Source organism: Molossus molossus, unplaced genomic scaffold (genome assembly GCF_014108415.1).
Source record: "Molossus molossus isolate mMolMol1 unplaced genomic scaffold, mMolMol1.p scaffold_m16_p_12, whole genome shotgun sequence".
NCBI classification, from domain to species: domain Eukaryota; kingdom Metazoa; phylum Chordata; class Mammalia; order Chiroptera; family Molossidae; genus Molossus; species Molossus molossus.
This window is the reverse complement of record NW_023425347.1, coordinates 31,604,925-31,614,385: the sequence shown is the minus strand read 5'-3', so window position 1 is coordinate 31,614,385 and position 9,461 is coordinate 31,604,925. Positions and strand designations below refer to the sequence as shown.

At 42.4% G+C, this 9,461-nt stretch overlaps 1 protein-coding gene across 1 annotated transcript in view; it reads left to right on the top strand.

Moving 5' to 3' along the window:
* Nucleotides 1-1,522: 1,522 nt before the first annotated feature.
* EPHX4 (epoxide hydrolase 4) overlaps nt 1,523-9,461 on the top strand; it is a 45,448-nt gene continuing 37,509 nt past the window's right edge. The window contains exons 1-2 of the mRNA XM_036256615.1: nt 1,523-1,868; nt 4,190-4,275. Coding sequence (XP_036112508.1) covers nt 1,638-1,868; nt 4,190-4,275 — 317 coding nt within the window. The 5' untranslated portion in view covers nt 1,523-1,637. The remainder of the gene's footprint in view (nt 1,869-4,189; nt 4,276-9,461) is intronic.

Genomic DNA, 9,461 nt, shown 5'->3' with positions numbered 1-9,461 from the left:
GACCTGAAAGAGAATAGTAGCAGATATAAGAAAAGCAAAAAGCCCTCCATCCCCCCGATCCTTCTCCCCTATCTTTCCTCTTAAAGAACAACCCTAAGTTTCTGGGGCAAGAGCAGCAAACTTGATCACCTTTAGGGCTCTGGGGAAGACCCACTGCAGCTGGGGAAGGAAACATAAGTACACCTAATCCTGGGAGAGGGGCAGGAAATACATGGTGGGTGCAGACCATCAGAGATACTTTGTCATGGGGTAGGGAAGGATCATGGAGAAGATCCAACCCTGATATCCAAGGACAAAGTACCTGCCTGTGAGGCTGAATTAGGACAGCACAGAATGCCCCTCTGCCCTCTGCACTTCCTACCACCAGTGACAAGTAAAAGCTGTAAAGAATATATTCGAGTGGCACACAAGTACATAAAGATGTTCAACATTAGTCATTAGGGAAATGCAAATTAAATTTTCAATGATACCACTACACACTTCTAAGACTGGCTACATTAAAAAGATTAAAATATTATTTTTTTTTACAATCCCAAGTCCTTGCAAAAATATGACCTTATCATAACTCTCACACACTGCCGATGTAAACTCAAAATTGTACAAACGCTTTGGAAACCAGTTTGTCAGTTTCTCATAAAGTTGAATGCACACTTGTCACCTGACCAACAGATCCCACTTCTAAGTATCGACCCAAATGAAATGAAAACTTACGTTCACACATACAACATTTTTACAAAAAAATTTTTTACATGAATGTTAATAGTGGCTTTATTCATAACCACCCAAACTGGAAGAAACTCAATTGTCCCTTAACGGGAATGGATAAACCATATGGTACATCTATTCAGTGAAACATTAATGGGCAATAAAAAAAGAACAATACATGTAACAGCACAGTTGAATTTCGGACGCATTATGCCAATTGTAAGAAACCAAAAACAAAAGGTTACATACTACATGATTCCATTTATACAATCTTAGGGGAAAAACTTACAGGGACAGAGAACAGACCAGGGGTTTCCAGACTTGACTCTCTTTATATGACTCTAAACTAGTTGGAGAATATCAACACCTTCAGAAGAGTTTTACGATTGAATAGTCATAACGTCTGTTGGGTAGCAAGAAAACCAGTTACGGCCCACCACCCCGCGCCCCATAATTTTATGATCCAGAAAAGGCCTAATGAAATTCCAACTGTCAGGTGGGCAACGAGGATTTGAATACCGGTCAAAACAAGAGGGGTGCTTCCCTCCGCGGTACCTGGTTTGGTTTGGGAGCCTCGCCTTCATTTCCCCCCAGTTTGGCAATCTGGAAATGGGATTTCACCTTGGGGAGGAAAACAGGTCTTCGCCCCTGCCTAGTCCTGGGCGGACCTAGCAGCGCTGGGCGGCTCCCGGAGCCCGGGCGCAGCGGCCCGCGAGCGCGCACGGGGAGTGCGGGAGCCCGAGGCTGTGGCACGGAACGTCGGCGGGCGCGGCTGCCCAGGGCCCGCGGGGAGGTGCGCGGAGCCGGCGACCGCGGAGCGGCGGGCGGGCAGGCCTGACGCGCCCTGCAGCTCGGGGCCTCGCTCCGGGGCCAGTGCGAGCGCCGCCCCAGTGCCTCGGGAGGGCGGTGGGCCCCGCCGCCGCCGCCGCCCGATGGCGAGGCTACGGGATTGCCTGCCCCGCCTGATGGTCACGATCCGGTCCCTGCTCTTCTGGTCTCTAGTCTACGGCTACTGCGGGCTCTGCATCTCCATCCACCTGCTCAAACTTTTGTGGAGCATCGGCAAGGGGCCCGCGCAGACCTTCCGGCGGGTCGCCCGGGAGCACCCTCCCGCGTGCTTGAACGACCCCTCTTTGGGTACCCACTGCTACGTGCGCGTCAAGGTGAGGCCGGCGCGGGCTCGGCGGGGTGGGAGGGCGCGTGCGGCCGTGAGAGCAGAGGGCGCGGGGCTCCCCCCGGCGGCTCAGCCGGGGTCCCCTCGCGTCTCAGGGCTCGCCGGGCGCGCGGCGAGGGCGACCTAGATGCCCAGGGGAGGCAGGAGGCGCGAGGTGTGGCCGGGCAAGAGTCAAGACTGCTTGTGTGTTTACGTTCCCTGTTTCGGGGGGAGGGGGGCAGAGATTAGGTTATGGGGCGTTTCTAAAATCAGGGTCCTATTATATTAGTGTCCCCTCATCCACCACAACCAGAATAATTCGCTCCCCTTCCTAATGTAAGGGGAAGCTGTCTCCCGTCGCCTTTTTGCCCTTTAGAGCTCAGCTTGACTGTAGGGAATTGTTCCTGGTGGCGCCCTACTGTCTCAGGAATCTGTCCTTGCACAGATTTTAGAAATTGAAAGAGTCAAGTGAATAATAAGTCATTGAAAATCAAGGGTTTATTCAGATCAGCGGAATGGAGCATTCACAGATGTCCTAAGCAGCATGAAGTCATAAATAAATGGTGTATGTTTGTGGAGAAGGAAGCCAACTTATGAAGTTAGAGACCAAAGGACTGGAATAAAAAGTAAATGTCAAGCATGCATGCAGACTCTGATTGTTCATGCTTGTCCCAAGCCTCCTCACAGCCCACGGATATTCTATTTTCTGAGGCTACAGGTAGTGAGTGTCCTTCGTGATGTTCCCTACAGTTTGAGGCACAGGCCTATCAAAACTAGCCTCACATGAGGGGACATTTATGTCACCAAGTGGGAGATTCCTATTAAGAGCTAGATTGTCCAGCATCTGGAGTTCAGAAGACCAGTGGATGCAACTTTCTTACCTTTATTCAGCCTAAGATTGATCTGAGAATTAAATGTCTTAATATTTGTAAAGCAACAACAGAAAGACCAGTGTCTAGCACATAGTAAATGCAATCATGTTTACTAAATCCAGTCAAGTGCCCACAGTACTTTATCTTCCAAAACTCACCACTAATAAAAGAAGTTATTGAACTAGGAAGGCATATGCAGTTGGGGGCAAAGTCAGATTTATTATCTCATTTAATATCAGGAGAAAAGGCAGTGTAAAAGTCATCTGGAATGCCCCCTAAAGAGTTTCACCAGAGGCACAAAAACGAGGAGTGGAAAGAACATTGTCCTGAGAGGTAGGACATGATGGGGGGTCTAGTTGCAGCCCCACTCCCAACGAACATCCCCATCTGTGGTAATATCTAAATCTGCAAAAATGATGAAGTTGGATTAGATAACCTTTAAGATTAAAAAATTTTTTCCCTTTATTTATTTTAGAGAGAGAGACAGAAACGTCAACAAGAGAGCACATTGATTGGCTGCCTCCTGCATGTCCCCGACTAGGGATTTGGCCCACAACCTGGGCATGTGCTCTGACCAGGAATCGAACCGGTGACCTCTTGGTGCATGGGACGACACTCAATCAGTGAGCCACACTGGCTGGGCTTTAAGATTTTTTTTCACATCTGAAAACCCAATTGCTTGGGTAACCTGATATAAAACCCAGTGTCTGTGCTCAGCTTTTGGTTCTTGATTTCTTTTTCACTTCTAAGTTTTTGTTTCTCTTTCTTGCTTTTTTTTCTCCACTTTCCTCTCTTCAGTTTGCTTTGTATTTGCCATATTCCTGTCCTATTCCCATGCTTTTTATTTCCCTTGGGCAGTCTTGTCCTCCACTTGCAGAGCAAAGTCATGAGCACTCAGAGCATTCTACTGTTACAAATACACTGACATGACAGGAGGAGCAGGCGGCGAAGGGAACTGTGCATGCAACTCTCAACTTAAAATAATAATGTGGGAAGGAAAGAACTAAAAATAAGGAAAGGAGGTGTGAATTATATAACTGATGGCACAGCTCTTGATGGGCAAGCTGAGATAAGTACGTGACTAGGAAGTAAACATGGCAGGAATATAAATTCAGATCAGAATTATTTACACGTCCTGTAGAACTTGAATGAGGTGAAATGTGACACAGCAGTAAGATGAAAGTCACAAATTGTGACAATGTTTCAGAATGTGACAATAATATATAAATTGACCTTGTTTGTTAGTAGAAGGGAAGGTACTATAAAGGGAATATTGACAAAAGTAAATCTGTCAATTTATCCTATTGATAAATTGTGAAGTTTTTTTTCTTTTTGAAAATTAATATTTTTTATATTAAAAATACAAATTTTTAAAAAGAAGTGGAAATATTAAATATACTGCTTTGACAATCAACACAAGTCATCACTAAAATTTCATGCCCTTTATTTTCTACTGCAGGATTCAGGGTTAAGATTTCATTATGTTGCTGCTGGAGAAAGAGGCAAACCACTTATGCTGCTACTTCATGGATTTCCAGAATTCTGGTAAACTAACCCATTAACTTTTTCTTTTGTGCTAAAGATTTTGCTTATCAAGGTGTCATACATACAGGGACTTTATTAATAAATGCACTGAGGCCCTAGTCAGTTTGGCTTAGCAATTAGAGAGTCAGCCCAAGGACCAAAATGTCACAGGTTCGATTCCCAGGCAAGCGCACATACCTGGGTTATAAATTCAATCCCTGGCCCAGGTCGGGGTCATGAGGGAGGCAACCAATCAATCTGTCTCTCTCGCATCGATGTTTCTCTCTCTCTCTCTCTCTCTCTCTCTCCCTCCCTCCCTCCCTTCCACTTTATTTTAAAAAATCAATGGAAAAATATCCTTGGGTGAGGATTAACACAAATAAATAAATAAATGCATTGAGGATGCTAGTGCACTAGGCCTTGAAGAAAAGAATGGAGGATGGCAAAAACCCATCTACCTCATCATTTTTCCAGAACAAAAAGTCTATGGATGCCTCTTCCTGAGAAGATTTTTTTCCCCCATAAAGATTTTTCTCCACTCTGGATTTACCTGCATAAATAAATTTGTCATTTTCATGTCAAACTTTAATTTTCTTCCATCTAGAGACAAGTTAATTAAGTGGTAAACAGCCCATGGAAATCAACATGTGTATGTAGACTCGGTTAGTGGAGTGATTGACATGATTGGTTCACAATAAAATGTAAATCTAACACATTAGTCACATCTGTATAAAGTAACATGGGCAGTTCATTCTGGCTCAACGACTTAACTTGCTGCAGGACCCTGCACAATCATCTACCTTAATCTTGCAGACTTGTGAGAATAAAATGTAATTGTGGGATTCTAGGTGTTAAGAGAAATAATAAAGGAGAAATTTGGGGACAGGTCATTGCCTGAGACCTTTAAAAAATAATTTCCTGGTTCTGGCAGAAGAAGAAGGGGAAGGGGGAGGGGAGGGGGAAGGGGAGGGGAGGGGGAGACGAAGAAATGATGATAGTTACTGAGCATTTACTATGTGCCAGGTGCTCTAAGATCTAAATGTTTCACTTATATCATCTCATTTAAGCCTCATAGCTACCTTTTTGAAATTGCCAGTGCCAGAAAGTAAGGCACACTGTGTTCTTGAACTTGAGGGCTGACCTCTGCTTCTTGGCCTTGGCATATAGAAATGATAATGACCTGGTAATATACATGGATTTTCACCCTTCAAATTTCATACCTTATGGAAACATTCAAAAGAGTGTTAAAAGTTAGCCAACAATATAACAATACCTTTAACATTTTATGTCATCATTCTAAATAAAATTCATAATATGAATGGAGGAGTTTATATTTAACTTTTCAGGAATAAAAGACTTAAAGGTTGTTCCTGTCCGGCCAGTGCGGCTCAGCGGTAAGAGCATCGCCTGCAGAACGGAGAGTCCCAGGTTCGATTCCAGCCAAGGGCACATACCTTGGTTGCAGTTTGTCCCTGGCCCCGGTTGGGGTTGTACAGGTGGCAACCAATCGATGTGTCTCTCTCACATCAATGTTTTTTTCTCTCTCTCTTCCTCCCACTCTCCCTCCAGCTCTATCTGAAGATTAATGTAAAAATATCCTCTGGTGAGGATCAAAAAAATAAATAAATAAAGGTTGTCCCTCTCTCTACTTCATACCAACCCCAATACTTGTCTATGAACTTTTTTCTCCTGGGATTTCACTTATTTATACATGAAACAATCTACATGGAGATAAAAATAAACCTACAACCCCTTGGCAATTCCTTTGAGGAGTTCCAGATAATAACAGTAATGCCTATTTAATATAGGAACAGTGGTTGCTGCTACATTTTAAGAAATTATGCTTTTGCCCATTTTTCACAGTGTTGTCCCATTATTTACTCTTTATAAGAGCACTTTTGCAAAATAGAAATGCCTGGTGATTATTGTACTTGTCCTAGAATCTTCTGTGGATGGAACAGCCTAGAAAGTACCCAGCACTAGTTCTTGGATAATATCAGCCCCATTTGCTCCAGCAAAGTCAAGTCTTGGATGTGTCCAAAAGGTATCAGGTCCTTGTGATCAATGGTTTAGTTTTGAAAACTTTCCCAGAGATCTTTTCACTCTGGAGAGCACAGTTGAGGAAATATAAGCAGATCATAGGACTGAGTCCCTTCTATTCACCAAATACAGCATTTGTTACTCCAGCAAGAGCCTTACTGTAATTGAAAACAACAAAAGCAAATCCCTGATAACTCAATTATTCAAATAGATGATATTGAATTCACTGAACTTTGCAGGCCATTCATTTGGAAGCTACCTAACTGTTCAGGGAGATTCCAAAAGCAACTTCGTGGAGATTGCTAGTAACCAAAATTTTCTGTCATACCCAAACTAAGACCTCTATGTTAAGGCTTACTCTGTTCCCCTCCAATCAAATTGCCACTATTATCCATATGGAGTCTAGTCTATTCCATTCAGGCACTCCATTCAGCTAAAAGTCAATTCAAAGCAGAATTTAGAACAAAACTATTTTGCTTTGTTTTAATTTTTATTGAACCTATTAGGTGACATTAATAAAATTATATAGGTTTCAAGTATATAATTCTATAATACATCATTTGTATATTGTATTGTGTGTTCATCACCCAAAGTCAAGTCTCCTCCTATCATCATTTATCCCACATTTGCCCTCTTCTACCTCCCCACACCTTTCCTTTAGTAATCACCATACTGTTGTCTGTGTCTGAGTTTTTGTTGGTTTTTTTTTTTTTTGCTTAATCCCTTCACCCTTTTCACCCAGCCCCTAACACCCCTTCCTTCTTAAAAAAAATTTTTTTTTCTTTATTGATTTTAGAGAGAGAGGAAGGGAGGGAGAGAGAGATAGAAACATTGATGAGAGAGAACATCGATTGGCCACCTCCTGCATGCCCTCCACTGGGGATCGGGCCCACAACCTGGGCATGTGCTATGACCAGGAATCAAACCAGTGACCTCTTGGTGCATGGATCAACGCTCAACCACTAAGCTACACTGGCTGGGCACACCCCTTCCTTCTAACAGCTCTCAGTCTGATCTCCGTATCAATGAGTCTGTTTCTATTTTGTTTGTTAGTTTATTTTGTTCATTAGATTCCATGTATAAGTGAAATCATATGGTATTTGTCTTTCTCTGGCTGGCTTATTTCACTTAGCATAATACTCTCCAGATCCATTCATGCTGTGGCAAAAGGTAAGATTTCCTTCTTTTATAAAGCTGAGTAGTATTCTATTGTGTAAATGTACTACAGCTTTTTTACCCACTCATCTACTGATGGGCACTTGAACTGCTTCCAAATCTTAGCTATTGTAAATAATGCTACAGTGAACATAAGGATGTATAAATTCTTTAGACTCTGTGTTTAAGGTTTTTTCAGATATATTCCCAGAAGTGGACAGGAAGAACTAACATCATTAAAATATCCATACTACCGCCCTGGCCGGTTTGGCTCAGCGGTTAGAGCATCGGCCTACGGTCCTGAGAGACCCGGGTTCGGTTCCCGCTAAGGGCACGTACCTCGGTTGCAGTTTGTCCCCGGCCCTGGTTGGTCGTGCGGGTGGCAGCCACTCGATGTGTTCCTTTCACATCCATGTTTCTCTCTCTCTCTCGGTTCCTCTCTCTCCCTCCCACTCTACCTGAACAAAAAATGGAATGTCCTCGGGTGAGGATAAAAAAATAAAATAAAAAAATAATAAAATAATAAAATAAAATATCCATACTACCAAAAGCAATATACAGATTCAATACAATTCCTATCAAGATACCAATGGCACATGTCACAGAATTAGAACAAATACTCCAAAAATATGTATGGAACCACAAATATATGGACCCTGAATAGCCACAGCAATCTTGAGAAAGAAGAACAAAGCTGGAGGAATCACACTACCTGATATCAAATTATACTACAGGGCCATAGTAATAAAACAGCAAGATACTGGTATAAAAACAGACATGTAGATCAATGGAACAGAATAGAGTCCAGAAATAAATTCATGCCTTTATGGTCAATTAATATTTAACAAAGGAGGCAAGAACAATGGCGTAAAGATAGTCTATTCAATAAATGGTGTTAGGAAAATTGGACCGATACATGCAAAAATATGAAACTAGACCACCTTCTTTTTGTTTGTTTGTTTTTGTTTTTGGTACGTGCCCCTTCCAGGAACCAAATCCAGGACTCTCTAGTCCGCAGGCTGTCGCTCCAATCGCTGAGCCAAATCAGCCAGGGCTAGGTAGGCCACCTTCTTAATTAATACCACACACAAGAATAAACTCAAAATGGATTAAAGTCTTAAATGTTATACTTGAGCCCTGGCCGGTTTGGCTCAGCGGTTAGGGTGTCAGCCCAGGCACTAATGAGTCTCAAGTTCGATTCTCTACCTTGGTTGTGGTTCGTCTCAAGCCCTGGTTGGGGTCGTGCAGGAGGCAACCAGTCAATGTGTCTCTCTCACATGGATATTTCTCTGTCTCTCCCTTTCTCTCCTTCTCTCTCCCTCCCACTCTATCTGAAGATAAATGGAAAAATGTCCTCAGGTGAGGGTTAAAAAAAAAAAAAAAGTTATACTTGAAATCATAAAAATCCTAGAGGAAAACAGGTACTAAGATGGCAGACAGTCTCATACATTTCTTATAGGAACGATCCTTCTGATATATTGCCTCAGGCAAAGGATACAAAAAAAACACAAAAAACAAATGGAACTACATCAAACTGAAAAGCTTCTGCACAGCAAAAGAAACCATCAACATAATGAAAAGGGAACCCACTGTATGGGAGAACATATTTGTCAGTGGTACATCTGATAAAATATAAGAGCTTATACAATCCAACACTCAAAAAACAAACCATCCAATTTTTTAGAAAAATGGGCAAAGGACCTGAATAGACCGTTCTCCAAAGAGAACATATAGATGACCAATAGACATATAAAAACATGCTCAACACCACTAATCATAAGAAAGATGTAAATTAAAACCTCTATGAGATATCACCTCACACCTGTCAGAATGGCTATTATCAATACATCAGCAAACAACAAATGTTGATGAGGATGTGGAGAAAAGAGAATCCTCATCCACTGTTGGTGGGGATGCAGATTGGTGTAACCACTGTGGAAAGTGGTGTAGAGTTTCCTCAAAATATTAAAAATGGAACTGCCTTATGACCCATAATTCCACTTCTGAGATCA